The sequence below is a fragment of the Globicephala melas genome, chromosome 7, assembly GCF_963455315.2.
Source record: "Globicephala melas chromosome 7, mGloMel1.2, whole genome shotgun sequence".
In the NCBI taxonomy this organism is placed as follows: domain Eukaryota; kingdom Metazoa; phylum Chordata; class Mammalia; order Artiodactyla; family Delphinidae; genus Globicephala; species Globicephala melas.
Genome location: NC_083320.1, coordinates 11,194,278 through 11,211,461, shown reverse-complemented (window position 1 = coordinate 11,211,461; position 17,184 = coordinate 11,194,278). Strand labels below are relative to the sequence as shown.

Below are 17,184 nucleotides of genomic sequence, written 5' to 3'. Positions count from 1 at the left end.
GGAGATCCAGGATTGGAATCCAAACAGTCTGACTCGGAAGCTGTGCTTGTAACAGCCCTTGCTGTACTGTCTCTTCACATGCAGACAGACCTAGGAGATAGGGGTCTGATTCAAGAAACCAGTCACCTAAACACACACAGACCCACATCCTCCCCATCTCCCTCCAAATCCAATAATAATAAAGGAACATGTTGCTTCTATGGTTAGATGTGTTTGGAGCATTGCATCTGCAGAATCCATTGAACTAGACATTGTCAGATATTCACTTAGAACAAACAAAGACTAGTATGAACTGAATGAAATATAGACGTTCATGAGCATCACCGACTGCCTTGCAGACCACTCAGACCGCAAGTGATTTCAACCAGTCAGAGTGCAATGTCGCTCTGGTCAAAGTAGCCAAGTACCCAAGGGGGTTTCACTTACGGTTTTACAGTAGCTTCTAGCGAACTGCAGCTAAACTGCATTACTTGTACATTACAAGCAATACTCACTGAGTGAAGAAAAGGGAATTAATAGGCATCTTTAAAATAATAAGAATGACTGTAGTACTTACATTAAAATGTCAGGTGCTGGGCTAACTATTTTTTCTCATTCAATCCTTACCAAAACCTTCTGAATCATCGCTGGCCCCAGGTCTGGGAGGGTGACTAGTAATAAAGCAGTAGGTTTTCTTTATGGTAAAAATGACTATAGGCTTGTTCCTGTAAACCTGCTCCAGGGGCTCTCCCACCGCTGAAGTGAACTTTGCTCTGTGGCTGTCTGCACATTCTGTGAGGACAAATCTGTACTGCAACAACTACCTAAATGAATATTTGGGACATTTTCACTGGGGGAAGCTTAGTGTGTCTAACTTTCTGGTAATTTCCCTCATCTGAATAACTTCTTGAATGAAAATAGGTCCTTCAAGTGCACAGCCTGAAGCTCTGGAGGTGGGGTGGCATCCTCCCAAAGCAGAAACCTTGGGCTAAACCAGCCCCGTTGTATTCCAGGGAGTTTGTAACCCCAGAGGCCAGATCAAGACCAGGAAGGCACACACTCCTGTCTTTTCCTGCTCTCACGTAGGGCCAGGTTTGATTGACAAGAGCATCTAACAGATAGCGAAGTGCTGACTGTAGACGTTAAATCCTGGGCTCTGAAGTCACCCCACTGACCTTCAAATCCCAGCTCCATCACTTCCCAGTCGTAGGACCTTGGCAAGGTCCTCCACTCGGCAGCCTTAGTTTCTTCATCTGTAAAATGGGCATAACTAATACAGCCTACCGCTGAAGGCTGGTGTGAGGATAAATGGAGTCACTCTACAGAGCGTGCTTTGCATAGCGCCTGGTGCTTTGTCCCAGGAAATGTTCGTCATCGTTACTGGGCATCAACAGGGAATTCTGTGCGATCGCTTCCCTTCTCAGGGGCTGGGGTGTGATGGCAACGCCAGTCAGCTGGGCTCAAGAGATATGCTCTGTGCTCAGATCACCCCGTGTCATAGGAGCCATCACCTGTCTGCTGGCATTTGGTGAGAAAAGGAAAAGGAAGAAGATGAGTGTTTTTAGAGACCCACTTTTACAACATCTCCGTCTGACCCCTTCAAAATGGACGGCTGCAGCTAGGGTCCATTCTCCTCTTGGGCAGCCCTGCAAGCCCTGCTGGTGTTTCTTTTCTGAAGCCAGAGCAGGTTTCTCTCCCCACAGGAGCCCCATTCTTTACCCTGGACCAGAAGGGAAGGTCCCTTTTCTCTTTTCAGTAATGGGCAAGAACAACGTTCCATTGACGCCATGAATGGAGCGTTTCTTACCCCAGACTCTCTTGCTGCTGCAGACGCAGGGACCTTTTTTCTCTCCCTTGGTTTCCGAAGACTCATGTTCTCTGTAGGTGACCCCCGGGAGGCCAGGATTCCTGATTCTGGCACAAACTGACAAAGGGAAGGGGGCTGCTCGGTTGCGGGGTCTCCACACCAGGCCCTATGACTTGTGGTTTCCTTTTTTTTTTTTTAATTAATTTTTATTGGAGTACAGTTGATTTACAATGTTGTGTTAGTTTCTGGTGTACAGCAAAGTGAATCAGGTATACATATACATATAGCCATTCTTTTATAGATTCTTTTCCCATACAGATCATTACAGAATATTGAGTAGAGTTCCCTGTAGGTTTTTATTAGTTATCTATTTTATATATAGTAGTGTGTATATGTTAATCCCAATCTCCCAGTTTATCCCTCCCCCCTCAATCCCCCTTGGTAATCATAAGTTTGTTTTCTACATCTGTGACTCCATTTCTGTTTTGTAAATAAGCTCATTTGTACCATTTTTTTTAGATTCCACATATAAGCGATATCATATGATATTCGTCCTGTGATTTCTGACAGGGGCACATCCTAGAATTTTCCCTGATTCACCAACCTTTGGGCCTGCCCCACCACCCGGCAGCATCCTCTCCTTTCACACCCTATTCCTTTCCCTTGCTTCACTTTGGGTTAGAGCACTTAGCATCACCTGGCCCATTTCTATTAACATAGATACTGTCTGGTCTCCCTCTCATGGGCAACACAAGCTTCAGAAGAGTAGCGACTCTGTCTTATTCATTGCTGAGTCCCCAGTGCCCGGCACACAGTAGGTGCTCAAGAAATATTAATTGAATGAATAAATGAATAAGTGAATGATGTCTGAAAACTGCCTCTGGTTTCTCTCTAACATCCAGAAAATAACTTTCTGATAAACGGATGACTGAAGTCTAGTTGCAATTGTTCTGGGTTTCCAGAGCGGCCTGAGATTAGAGCGGTCAACCAACTGGCACAGTCCTTCTGTGGCCCGGCAAACTAGGAACACAGAGCTTAGGACCTGCTGTATGGGCAGATGCCATTCAGCTGGTGAGACAAAGCTCACAAAGGACAGAGTAAAATGAACCCAGGCAGAGGAGCAGGGCTTCGATGGTGGTGGGGACAGCTGGGGGGCGGATCTGCCGGGAGAAGGAGGCCAGGTGACCGATTGCCTGTCAGCTCCACAGCATTGCCCTTCAGGTGCGTGGTTTCCCAGGGCTCTGTGCAGAGTGTACCCAGAAACCACGCCGATGTTTCCAGGAAGTAGGCACCAACTGCTTGTTCTCTGTAGGTTCTTTCCCTCTTCCCTTTCTGTGTTGCTGTTTCTTGCAAGTTAAAAAGCAAGTCAGGAAGCAATGTAAAAATAATCAAACCACAGCTAAGAGAAGGCGGTATCAAAAGAAGAAAAGGGGGGAAAAATCGAGTTGGGTATTATTCCACAGTGCTTTGTACCCAGACCCTGTGATTATTCACTCTGTGAAACCTGCCGAGGTCTGGGGGAGTTAATGGGCTGATGTGACTTTCCTTTGCCATTACTTAAATGGGCCATAAAAATTAGCATTGGCTCCTCGGTCACAAGCTGGAAAAAGTCACGCTCTGGAGAGGGAAGAATGTTAATAAAAGGGGAAGACCCACAGCTCCAGTTTCCTACCTTGGAAATGATCACAGCTATCAGGGAACTCCTCTGCATAAAGAAAATCAGCTTCAGGCATCAAGGGATCCTGAGGGGAAGGAAGATCAGAAGACCCCAAGCATCGAGAAATGGGCCGCCTTGAGGGAGGATTGGGGAGCTTCTGAGGTTTGGGGCTGGGCAGAGCCGATTGAGGGTTTGGGGGCTTTGGAGAGAGAGGGGGCTCGCTTCAGGGAGGGTTCACGTCCGCTTCAAGTTTTTCAAAATTCCCAGTATATCAAAACATGGAAAGCTGTCAAACAGGACCATAGGGCTTCCCTGGTGGCGCAGTGGTTGAGAGTCTGCCTGCCGATGCAGGGGACACGGGTTCATGCCCCGGTCCGGGAAGATCCCACATGCCGCGGAGCGGCTGGGCCCGTGAGTCACCGCCGCTGAGCCTGAGCGTCCGGAGCCTGTGCTCCGCAACGGGAGAGGCCACAACAGTGAGAGGCCCACGTACCACAAAACAAAAACAAACAGGACCACAAAAACTGCAGCGTATTTTTAAATAATTACACGCAACAGATTAGCACTTTTAATATACAAGCAAACAAAGCAATTGTGTTATTCACAAGGTAAATCCAGGACTTATTAAAAGTATGAATTCAGAGTGCGCTGCAGGTTGTGAAGAGGGACACAGGCCATGCGTGTGTCTCTGGCAACATTTTCTTTCTATTCTGTCAGTAGGTCTCCTCGACACTGTGTGTAACTCAGGTATATTGTCAGTAGTCTAAACTTGAGTCCTTCACATAAAAATGGGGGGACTCTTCTCTCCTCACTCAGATACCCTGAGCGACCAAGCCACCGCTGTTCTGATACTTGTTATTGCTTGTCCTGCTTTGCTCCCAAGAAGACTCAGAGGGGCCTCCTCTCTGGGCCTTGCCTACAGGCCCTGAGGGTGGGGCGGCCTAGGATGAGTTGGCAGCTCTATCGCTGGCTCCATGGGGCCTCTCTAAACACCAGGGTTTGTTCAGGACATTTTCTCTGAGTCACCCCTGGTGATAAGACAGGCGGGAGCCTCTAAGCAAGTCAGGTTTTAGATTCTTACCCTCAGAGGTTTGATTTCAGAATGTGCAAGCTCCTTAACAAAACTATTGTAGCTTTGGCAGAACTGTAGTCATTCTGGGAGCCAAAGCAGCGGAGACAGCAATAAATAGAACGTGGAACCCACTGCATAAGACTGAGGGAAGCTTTATTCTCTGACTCCCATTGCTGCATTTATGTGTTCATTCAACCAATACTGACTTGAGCCCCTTCTAAGTGCCAGGCCCCATGCTAAGAGCTGGAGAAATAGTGCTGAGCAAACACAGACCGGATCCCCATCCTGATGAAGCCCACAGTGTATTGGGGAGAGAGGGGGGCTAGGAACCCTACCTGAAAAAAAAAAAAAAAAAAATCCCAAAGCAGTCACAGCTGCAAACACTTTAAAGGAGAGGTACGTGGTACTGAAACCGCACAACTCAGATGGGACTTGAACCCAGCCGAAACCCAGACTGGGACTTGAACACACTGTCTTTTTTTAAAAAAATAAATTTATTTATTTATTTTTACTTATTAATATTTGGCTGCACTGGGTCTTCGTTGCTGTGCACAGGCTTTCTCTAGTTGCGGTGAGTGGGGGCTACTCTTTGTTGCAGTGCGCAGGCTTCTCATTGCAGTGGCTTCTCTTGTTGCAGAGCAAGGGCTCTAGGCACGTGGGCTTCAGTAGTTGTGGCATGCAGGCTCAGTAGTTGTGGAGCACGGGCTTAGTTGCTCCGTGGCATGTGGGATCTTCCTGGACCAGGGCTCAAACCCGTGTCCCCTGCATTGGCAGGCGGATTCTTAACCACTTCGCTACCAGGGAAGCCCAAGTCCACTGTCTTTTTTTTTTTTTTTTTTTTGCGGTACGCGGGACTCTCACCGCTGTGGCCTCTCCCGCTGCGGAGCACAGTCTCCGGATGCACAGGCTCAGCAGCCATGGCTCACGGGCCCAGCCGCTCCGGGGCATGTGGGATCTTCCCGGACCGGGGCACAAACCCGTGTCCTCTGCATCGGCAGGCGGACTCTCAACCACTGTGCCACCAGGGAAGCCGCCCACTGTCTTTTAATTAAAATCGCACACCTAGTCTCAGGACTAAATGAAGCTCAGGTTCTTTATGTCTCAGCACAGAAGGAGTTCAGCGAGAGGCATAATGATAGGTAAGAAGTGGATTTATTTAGAGAGATATACATTCTATAGAGAGAACGTAGTCTGTCTAAAAACGCAAGAGCGGTCCTGGGAGAAACGCACTCCGCAGAGTATGGGCCACTCAGAAGGCAAAAGGCCCTGAAGTATGGGGTGGTTAGTTTTTATGGGCTGGGTAATTTCACAGGCTAACGACAGGGAGGAGTATTCCAACTGTTTTGGGGAAGGGCCGGAGATTTCCAGGAATTGGGCTCCTGCCCACTTTTTGACCTTTTATGGTTAGCCTAGGAACTGTCATGGCACCTGTAGGCATGTAATTTAGACGCAAATGTATAGCAGTGAGCGCATAATGCGGCTCAAGGTCCACTGGAAGTGGAATCTTCCGCCATCTTGGACCTAGTAGGTTCTAACCAGTTTATGTCGTATCCTCAAGAGCTATGTCACTCTTTTAGATGTTGTGCCCTGCCCTCCTGTTTCAGTACCATAAGCACATATTATGGGGTCTGACTTGATTAGGCAGGACAGGGAAGGATCTCTGAAAAACAGATATTGAGCTGGATCTGAGAAATGGGAAGGGAAAGAGGAGAGGGATTGAGACGCATCAATGGCATTTGCAAAGGCCCTGCAGTGGGAGAGAAGAGAATATAAAAAACTTAGAAGGCAGAGGGCTTGGAGCAGACTGGTGGAGACTTAGGGTGGAGCTGGGGCATGATCGGGGAGACCAGCATGGGTAGCAGGAAGGAGGCTGCCTGTGCAGGGCTGAAACCCAGCAAGACCTTGTGGGGCCCTACGGGGCACAAAAGCCTTGGCTTGTCCCCTATTCCTTGTTTGTAGGGAAAAGGTTTCAGCCTCCTAGACCTTTCCTGAGTTCCAAAGGGCAAATTCATGCTGTTATTAATTAGAGGCCTGAGGGAATGCAGAAACAAGGGAAAGGCAGTCAGAAACAATACTGCAGTGATGGGGCAGGGTCCTAGTTCCTCCTTAAGGGATATGCACAACAATCTGATAGGAATCTCTGAGTTCTTCTACAGGAACTAAGGCCACCACCCACGTGGAGGATGGTAACTTCAGGCTGAATACAGCACATGGACCCCAGGCTGGTAGGAACCAGAAAGCCGATGATAGAGAGTTCTGGAACACCACTGTGTTACCTCTCCACCAACCAATCAGAGGAAGATCATGCATCCTGCAGACTTCCCACCAAATTGTGCCTATGAAAACTTTTCCCTGTAAACCATTAAGAGTTCAGGTCTCTTGGGCATGACCCACCCATTCCCCTTGCGTGGCCCTTGCAATAAACTTCTCTCTGCTCCAGACTTCAACGTTTCAGTTTGTTTGGCTTCACTGTGCATCAGGCACAAGAACTGGGGTTGGACCACAGGGCCTCTGGGTCTCCTAGGGTCTCTAATCTTCCTATCAGCAATGGGAAGTCTCTGAAAGGCAGGGGGAGGAGACTGAGGATGCCTGAATCATATTTGCATTTGGAAAGATCACTCTGGCTGCAGAGCTAACTCCTCTGAAGGTAACTTCTGCTTTGCAAATCCAATAGGCAGGATCGGTATTCAGTTATTGGAAGAAGAAGTTGGAGCCTTGCAGCCGGATCTGGGTTTGCATTGCCGCTTCATGCTTCACTTATGGCGAGGCCTTGGGCCAGCCAGCATTTCAGAGCCTCAGCTTCCTCGTATATAAAATGGGGATAATAATACCTCCTTCTGCATTGTTTTGAGGGTTAAGAAAATTAAAGAAAATAAATAGTTTTGCTTGACACGCTGCAAACTCTCCTTGGGATCTGAGAAAGTAGAAGCCTACTTTGATATTATATGGGGTATAAGAAAGCTAAAATTCAGCAGGTCATAACCACTTTCGGCTTTATTTGGAGAAAACATTTTGGACTTCACCTTCCTATAGAACGACAGTCTGGAAGTATCTTCTCCTGACTCAACAACAACACAATAATACAACAACCATGTATTAAACTGTTTGTAACAGGGCTACAGTCGCGCCTTCTGATTTTGGCATTTATCAGACGATAGACCATGTACAGATGAACAAACAGAAAACATACAAATGACAAGCGAGCGTTATAAACATAGAAACAAGTAAGCCATTGGCTGTGGGTTGAGTGCATTTGTTGGTGGTGAATAACAGGCTGCTGGGTGTCACGTTTAGTCAGAGGGGGGCTGAGTAAGCCTTGTTTTGATCAGTCCAGGATTGAACATTTCAGTACTCTCCTCTCCTAAACAGCCAGGGATCCTGCGGCAATGACACTCCAGTTGACCTTAACTCAAGGGTTTTGTCAAAAAGACTTGGGAGTTGGGGCTTCCCTGGTGGCGCAGTGGTTAAGAATCTGCCTGCCAATGCAGGGGACACGGGTTCGAGCCCTGGTCTGGGAAGATCCCACATGCCGTGGAGCAACTAAGCCCATGTGCCACAACTACTGAGCCTGCATTCTAGAGCCCGTGAGCCACAACTACTGAAGCCCACGCACCTGAAGCCCGTGCTCTGCCACAAGAGAAGCCACCGCAATGAGAAGCCCGCACACCGCAACCAAGAGTAGCCGCAACTAGAGAAAGCCTGTGCACAGCAATGAAGACCCAGTGCAGCCAAAAAAATAAATACATAAAATAAATAAGTTCAAAAAATAAATAAATTTTAAAAATCCATTGGCCAATCCAAAATCTGTTGATCCCTTTCTTTTAATATTAAAAAGATTATTATTGGGCTTCTCTGGCGGTGCAGTGGTTGAGAGTCCGCCTGCCGATGCAGGGGACGCGGGTTCGTGCCCCGGTCCGGGAAGATCCCACATGCTGCGGAGCGGCTGGGCCCGTGAGCCATGGCCGCTGAGCCTGCGCGTCCGGAGCCTGTGCTCCGCAACGGGAGAGGCCACAACAGTGAGAGGCCCGCGTACCGCAAAAAAAAAAAAAAAAAAAAAAAAAGATTATTTTTAATAGTATTGTTGACTGAAAAAAAAATTCACAACCTAAAACTGAGTTATGTTTTATTCAGCGGGAATTTTTAGGACTTCAAGCCCGGGAGGCAGCATCTCAAGTAACCCTGAGAGAACTGCTCCAAGGAGGTGAGGTGAGGGGGGGAAACCAGGTTATATAGGAGTTTTGCAACAAAGGGCAGGTAGTCAGAACATCAAAAGATTATTGTTAAAGAAAACCAGACATCTCAAGTTAAGGAATTTAGCGCTTTTCTATGTATGAGAAGATGCAAGAGTCTGGGCTCACTGAAATCATTCCTTTGATAGGCACCTCAGCTATCTGGGGCCCGACATCCCATGTTGTCACATCCTGAGTTCCCTCAGGGCTCACCGCAGGGAGTGGCTGCCGTCTGATGGCTGCTAGATGGCAGGTATTCTTTCCTTCCTGAGTTTCCTCAGGGGTCACCAGCCCACCATCGGCTGTGGCTGCAATCACTGATGACAGTGACATTCTTTGTTTACTGATATGGCAGGCAATATTCCATTTCTCAGTATTATATTAATATGAAGTCTCATTCGGTTGATTTATCCAGTCACTTTCATGGGAGATCTGGAGGCTGGCCTTGGCAATTAGGAAACCTGGATTCTAATCTTACTTTCAGTCATTCACTGGCTGAATGACTTTGGACTCACTGGGTCTCCCTGTATTCTTTTGGAAAATGAGGGGCAGGGATGATTTTTAACGTCCTGCTGGTTGTGGATTTTTGGAGTGATTAAGAGATTTGAGTCCGACAGTCTGACTATCTGGGCCAACCCACATGTATCCTAGGGTAAATTACTTAATCCTCCAGAGCTTTGGCTTCCAGATTTGTAAAATGGAAAGAACAATAATGCTTACCTTAACAAGAGATCTTGTTAAGATTAAATGAGGTACTTAATGCATTCATTCCATAAATACTGAGCACCTAAGCTCCAGCTCTGGGAGGGGCAGAGGGTGGAGTAGTGAAGAAGACACTGGGGTGTAGGCTGTTTTTGGAGCCTAAAGGGAGATCCCAGATAAAACATAATAAACACTAAAGGAGTAGGATTTTAAACAGCTAGAACCTTGAAGACAATAAAACACAGCCATTTCATGGAAAGTGACTTTCCAGGAACGTGGAAATATTCACATGGAAATGCTGCACTTTCCAGGCTGCATGGATGCATGGATGCCGTGGTCTTTCACGTGTAGCAATGGTCCGCAGTCCCGTTGATTTCACTTCCCTCTATCATCGCTCCACATACAGCAATGTCCGGGGAATTTTGGTTGCCACAGCTGTGGGAAGGGTGGGGAGGTCGTTCTGGCATCTAGTGGATAAAGGCCAGGGATGATGCTCAATATCCTAACATCGCACAGGATAGCCTCCACACCAAAAAATTAACTAGTCCAAAACGTCAACAGTGGCATGGTTGAGAAACCCCGCTATAGAGAGAACAGCAAGGGCAAGGGTCCTGAGTCAGGAGGGAGCTTGCTGTGTTCGGATACAAATGGAAATCCATTGTGGCTGAATAACCCAGGATGAAGTGAGAGAGGCAGCCTGGGCTAGATGATGGAGCGCTGTTTAGGGCGCACGGTAAGGAACTTGGAATTATCCCCAAAGCAGTGGGCAGCCCTTGGAGAGCTTTAGGCAGCGGGGGAAGGTAACCCAAGTAATGCGCTTAGCCCTGTAAGCGTGGCCGCAGTAACTCCTCCTGGCCAGCAGAAGGCGCCGGCCGACACTTGGCCTCCGGCCGCCCGGGGCGGGCTTCCTCTTGCCGTCCTCCTTCCTCGTCTTTTCCCCTCTGGAGAAGTCGGGAAGGTGGCGGAGGCGGTGGCGGCGGCGGCGGTGGTGGTGGTGGCGGTTGTCCCAGGTGGGCCGGCTGGTGTGGCCAGTCAGCCCGCGCTCCGCAGCGTCCGCGCCGCGCCCAGCCCAGTCGAGTCCCGCCGCGGCGGCCGGGTCCGGCGCGGGCGGCGCGCGCTGACGGAGGGCGGCGGCCGCGGCCAGGGCGGCCGGTGGGACCGCGGGTCCCCGGCGCAGCGCCGCCCGGCTCCCGGCCCTGCCGGCCTCCTCTCTCGGCGCCGCAGCCATGGCGGCCAGCGCGAAGCGGAAGCAGGAGGAGAAGCACCTGAAGATGCTGCGGGACATGACCGGCCTCCCGCACAACCGAAAGTGCTTCGACTGCGACCAGCGCGGCCCCACCTACGTGAACATGACGGTCGGCTCCTTCGTCTGTACCTCCTGTTCCGGCAGCCTGTGAGTGCGGGGCCGCCGGGCGGGCGGGGGGCCCTTCCCCGGGCGTGGGGAGCGGGCGGCTGGGTGGGGGGTCCTGTGGGGGTCCGGCCGGCGGCGGCGGTTGGGGCGCGGGCTCGCGGGGCGGGGCGGTCGAGGCCAGGGGCCGGGATGCGCTGGGCCCGGGCCGCTGGGCTGGGGATGCGCTTTCGATTTCGCCGGGCGAGGGTCCAGGCCCGGGGCAGCCTTTGTGGGTGGGGCGTGGGCGGGGTTGGGGTCCGGAGGGGGCGCTCGGCGTGAGCATCTCTGGTCCTCGCGGAGCCGGCGCCGCCTCCCTCGGGTCTCGGCTCTCCCGGGCGCTGACCCGACGGGACTGCAGGGGAAAGACGGGAGGAGGCTGGGGACGGCCGTGCGGGTCCTTTGTGTGCCCCGCCTCTCCTCCGGGGCGCGGCGGTCCCGAGCAATACACCTGCCGGGCGCCGTTGGGGGGTGGGGGAGAAGCTGGGGTGGGAGAGAGCAGGGACGCTTAGCTTGGGTTTTTTTTCCTCGGGTCAAGAGTACCTAGGTCAGTGGGAGGAAGCCGGCACTTAGGAATAGTAGCGGGATTAAAATGTCGTGATGGCAGAGATGTGATTCCCAAGGGAAAAGTTAGAGAAGATTAATTGCGGGAGAGGGAGGCAGAGAAAGCAGATGTGAGGCTGCGGGGCTTTAGCTCTGTGGTCCAAAGAGAGTCTTGAGGAGTTTGGGGGAAGTTTTAGTGGAAATAAGGAATTGACTCGGAGCTGTGTCATTGTAAATAGGGTGGTGGTATCTGTAAGATTTCTCTGTCAATAGCTAAGTGTCCTGGCTGTGTACAGAAATGAGGAGAGATGGAAAGACAGCGTTGTTTCAGAAAAAGGGAGACCACCGTCTTGAATTACTGGGATGGTTTGTATTTCTTCCTCTTTGCTCCATTAAGCTGCGTTTTCATAAGACTTTTGTTGCTGTGATTGAAGGTTTCTTTTGGAGAGTTTGCGGATGATTTTGGAACTGAATAAGTTGCTTTTATATGCTAAATTATTTTGTATTCACTAAGTTATTGACGAAGTGGTAGTTACTAAATGTTCGTAAAACCTTTGGTCTACCAAATATCTACTTAAGTTCTTTCACTTGTACCACTCTTTGAAATAAAGTAATTTGGTACCCCACTTCTCCCCCAAAAAACTTTGTAAGAGTAATACTGAGGCAATGGGTATATGAGAAAACTCATTCTTGGAAAATGCAAGGTATGCCTAGTAGAGTATGATTTGTTTTGTTTTCTTCTTAAGTTGGGCAAAGAAGCATTATTACTCTTCCATGACTATTATTTCTTCAACAAACATTTATTGGGTGCCTACTAGGTTCTTTGTAAAGCCTTGGACTGTGCTGATGATTAGAGCAAAATCCTTGTTCTCTTGGTGCTTACATTCTAGTGGAGGAGATGGGAACACATAATAAGTAATGAGAAAAATGTCAGGGGCAAGTATGCACTAAAATAGTATGATAGGAGAGACCTTCTCTGAGAGGTCACTTTTATTTATATATATATATTTAAAATTTATTTCATTTTATTTTTGGCTGCGTTGGGTCTTTGTTGCTGCGCGCGGTCTTTCTTTAGTTGCGGCGAGTGGGGTCTACTCTTGGTTGCAACTCATGGGCTTCTCATTGCGGTGCCTTCTCTTGTTGCAGAGCATGGGCTCTAGGCGTGCGGGCTTCAGTAGTTGTGGCCAGAGGGCTCAGTATCTTCCCAGACCAGGGCTTGAACCTGTGTCTCCTGCATTGGCAGGCGGATTCTTAACCACTGTGCCACCAGGGAAGCCGGAGAGGTTAGTTTTAGATTGTAGAGTCAAGAAAGCATTCTGAGAAGTTGATAGTGTTGTTATTGAAGTACAACACAATCCTAGAGCTAGGTAGTATTTAGGAGATAGTCTGGTTCATTCTTTTCATTTACAAATAAAGACTTAGTTTGTGGGCAACTTTTGGTTTTAAAATGAAGCCAGTAGTCCAATTTGTTTTGAGTATACTTGCATTATGTGCATAATAAGTATGCCAGTGTTTTTACTAAACACAAGGTCCTTTGATACATTTCAAGTATTTAGTTTGGGAAGTATGTATATATTTACTCTTCTGGATTTCTGACATTTCTGTGTAGCCGTTTGCAAGTATAAATTTACTTTGTTGCAGCAAATGTGTAATATGAAAAATATTTACAAATTTCTTCCTAGAGGTCACATTTCCGAAACATTATATATGAAAGGATATCTCATTATACATAACAATTGTTTATTTTATTGGAATTTAATCTGTAACAGATAGGACTCCATATCTCTGTTTAGGGGTGATTCTGCAAATATTTATTGCTCACTTGGCTTGTGTCATGTACTGTGGGAGGCACTGGTCCTACTTGGATCCCACTATCCTTAAGGAGCTTGCATTCTAAGTATGTAAACATAGTTATGATACACTGTAATGTTTCATAGCTTTGAGCTATCCCTGAAATACGTAAATGAATAGGGAAAGCTTCACAGAAGATTTGATGCCTGAGCAAAGACCTTTAAAGACAAGATCCACATGGCAGGTAGCTTCATGTAGTTGAAAGAACAAATACTTATGAGCTAGATAAACCTGGTTTTGAATCCTGGCTCCACTTACTGTGTGGTACTGAGAATGTCAGTCTCTTTGAGTTTGAAGTTTCTCATCTATGAAAAGGTGAGGATAAGGTTTACCTTATACATTTGGGATGTAGATTAGTTTTCAATATTAGAGATAGTGTATGTTTGACATCTCACATGATGCCTGGGATATATAATATCGAAAGCTCCCCAATATATGAGGGGCATTATTAACAAGGGGGACAGGATATTCCATGAGTAGGGAACAATATGTGAAGGATGCTGAAATGAGAAGCAGCTTTATAAAAAAATCTATCAGTTTGGATTCTTTAGATGTAACTCAAAACCTGACTCAAGTTGGTTTAAAAATATGAGCGGAGGGACTTCCCTGGCTGTCCAGTGGTTAAGACTTCGCCTTCCGGTGTAGGGGGTGCAGGTTTGATCGCTGCTCAGGGAGCTAAGATCCCACATGCCTCCACACCAAAAAACCAAAACATAAAGCGGAAGCAATATTGTAACAAATTCAATAAAGACTTTAAAAAGTGGTCCACATCAAAAAATCTTTGAAAATATGAGGGGAATTTATTGTGTGTTTTTAAATAAGACTTTATCCAGTGGTTAATGATGTTGCCTCGATTTCCCTCATCCAAAGATGGCTGCTCCCAGCTCCTGAGGCTACATACTGCCTTAATTTATATCATTGTTACAACTTTTCCAGAAGTTGTGATTCAGTCTGGATTAGCTTAGGTCATATGGCTAAGTAGAACCAGTGCCCTCATTGGATGCGTTCTATCATGACGTTATTGGAACAACAAGGATTTCCAAGATAGGGTTCCCAACTCAGAAATCTGGGATACTTGTGAAGGAAAGAATGGATCCTGAATCAAATGTCTGCTGCAGAAATATTGAAAGGACAGTAATTCCTGAGGATTTTTTTCTTTGGAAAGCAATAATATAGGAAAATAAGAATAATATAACTATTGAGTTTAATAATAATGTCTTTGCTATTTAGATGCCATGGTATAATTGAAAGAATATGAATTTTGAAGTCAGATTTTGACACTGCCACTAGCTTTGTGACTTAGGGCAAAGTATTAAGGCCACTATGTGTAGGTTGGCCTGAACCCATCCCCTCAGCCTCAGTTTCTTTATTTGTGATAAAAGATGGTAATATATAGCTTAAGGTTGTTCTGAGGATTAAATGGTACAATTCATTGAATATTTATTTAACATATATTATTTTTGAGTATGGGGCTAAGCAGTGGATGTACATATATGAACTGAGTCATGTTAGCTGCCGGTCAGAAACCTTGACGTGCCTAAAAAATGCTGATACACAGTAAAGGGTATCTACTATCATGAATTTAAAATTTTGGGATAGTCACATGCCTTTTATCATATATTTAGCAGTATCTTTGTTTAAATAAATCGAACAAGTATCTTATTGTTAATATTACTAGACTCAGAGCTGATCTTTTTTTTTTTTTTTTTGCGGTAAGCGGGCCTCTCACTGCTGTGGCCTCTCCCGCCGCGTAGCACAGGCTCCGGATGCGCAGGCCCAGCGGCCACGGCTCACGGGCCCAGCCGCTCCGCGGCATGTGGGATCTTCCCGGACCGGAGCACGAACCCGTGTCCCCTGCATCGGCAGGCGGACCCTCAACCCCTGCGCCACCAGGGAAGCCCAGAGCTGATCTTTTATTTCCTGTTTTTTCTTTCAGATGACTGCACTCTGTGCTTGTATGATGCTTATTTAGAATATGTAACTGAATTCCGATTGTGAAACTTTAAAATAGACTTGAGATAGATGTATTAAACTGTCACTGAGGTAGAATGGGGTTGTTCTAACAGATTGATTTGTCACTCTTTCTGCTTCTGTCTACAGAAATATTTAGAATTATGAATGGCATTCTATTACAGCCAACATAAAATATTACCTTCATGTTAAAGAACTTACAGTTAAAGACTAGCTTTAGACCAAATTATTTATTTTGTGGAGAATTTTAGCATTTGTGTAATCAGTAAATAATATGAGAGTTGTTTTATCCTTTAAAAATGATTCATAAACTTTTCAGAGAGAGTTTAGATAAAAATAAAAAATAACATTTGAGAAACACCGTGTCCCACTTAATACCAGCCCTTTTATGTGAACAGTGCATTTAAACTTGGAATTTCACAGGAGGATAAATGTAGACAGATAGTAACTTATACTCTATTAATTTTGTGTGCATTTTGAGTCTTTTGGTGAATCTTATAAGAATTTTGACTTTAAAGTTGGACAGATGAAAAGAGGCATTTGTTTTTATACACTCATTAATATTTGAGTGGATTGCAATCAAATACCCTTTTGGAACTCTGTTTATAATATTCAGTACCACATGAGCTCACAGTTGGCGGTGATTTATATCCTTAATTCACTTTTTTTAGTACTCTAACATGGCTACATTCAGTGAGATATTTTGACAGTGTAGTACAACTTCAATTTAGTGTGAGTGGGAGAACTGATAACTTTTTCAATTGTGAAGGGCAGAGTTTTTTTTTTCCTTTTTTTCCCCCTTTTTAAACAAATATTCATTAAGTCCAGGCACTAGTACATGTGTTGGGGAAACAAAAATTAAAGAAATGAAAAATAAGATAATAATAACTACTATTTAGAATTACTGACTGCTCACTCTGTGTCAGGCATTATTCTAGTAACAATCATATAAGGAAAGTACTGTTACCCTCCACAACTTTAAATTGTAAAATGTAGCTTACACTCTTAATGCTTGCTGTAAATTGTTGTGAATTCTATATTAGAGGGATTTAAATGGTAGATTTTACTTCATTGGATTTTAAGAGGCAGGACAGGTAGTTTATGGATGTATCACACATTTTTGTTTTATAGTTATGTCATGCTTTTCTTTAAATAGTTTTAGTTAGCTTCAAATGTCTGTTCATTGCCTTATTTAGAAACTGTTGTTGTGTATTGTGAGTGTAATGGGATATGGTGCTGACTGGTTCTGATACTGATTTTTTTGAGTTTGGCACATAGGTACCAAGGCATTTATAACTTGCTACCAAGGCATTTTTATATCAAGTTCGTATCTGTTCTTCTCTCATTTGTCTGTGAATTTGGATCAATGTGATTGTAAACACTTTGACCTTTAGTCAGTTTCAAAGTATTGGTTGTACAATTTATCTAGATTAAATCTATATTAAAATTTTGTGAGTTGGATTACAAATAAAAAGAATTAAAACATTCTTTTAAGGAACTTGCTGATCTCTGGACCTCAATTTAAAATTTATTGCCTCTTTAGAAAGCTCTGTATCTAACTTCAGTACACTCTTTGGAAAATAAGCAAATCCTCAGACTGACAATTTTCAGTCTTCTCTATGCAACATGCATAATGCTTACATTCTTGAGAAGCTTCTGTGGAGATATTCAGGACTAGGTGCCATTACCCTTCCTGTTTTTTCCTCCACTCAGTAATGCATTTCCCAATCCACATGGTCAAATCGATGATTATCTAGGAATATAAACCTTTGGTTCTTCTAATGTATATTAAAATAAATCATTCATAACTTTGGGTACTTCGTTAATAGGTTCCTTGGGACATCCTTTACAGCCTCACACATTAGAGCTGTTGCCCTAAAGACACCTGATTAGACATGATGAGAATGAAATTTATTAACTTATAGGAGGGATAGGAACCTTATTTGAATTGTTCTATGTATGGGGAGTGAGTTTTTGTTTGTTTTT

General features: G+C 45.7%; 1 protein-coding gene across 10 annotated transcripts in view; it reads left to right on the top strand.

Annotated features, from left to right (window-relative positions):
- The first annotated feature begins 10,575 nt into the window (after window positions 1–10,575).
- The window catches only part of AGFG1 (ArfGAP with FG repeats 1), a 69,585-nt gene continuing 62,976 nt past the window's right edge, over window positions 10,576–17,184 (top strand). For 4 of the 10 annotated variants that reach the window (XM_060301759.2, XM_030883674.3, XM_030883422.3 and 1 more), the window contains exon 1: window positions 10,578–10,839. In XM_060301759.2, coding sequence (XP_060157742.1) covers window positions 10,673–10,839 — 167 coding nt within the window. In that variant the 5' untranslated portion in view covers window positions 10,578–10,672. Of the gene's footprint in view, window positions 10,840–17,184 lie in introns of all 10 variants that reach the window. The other 6 variants (XM_030883735.3, XM_030883341.3, XM_030883963.3 and 3 more) reach the window with 4 other exon arrangements.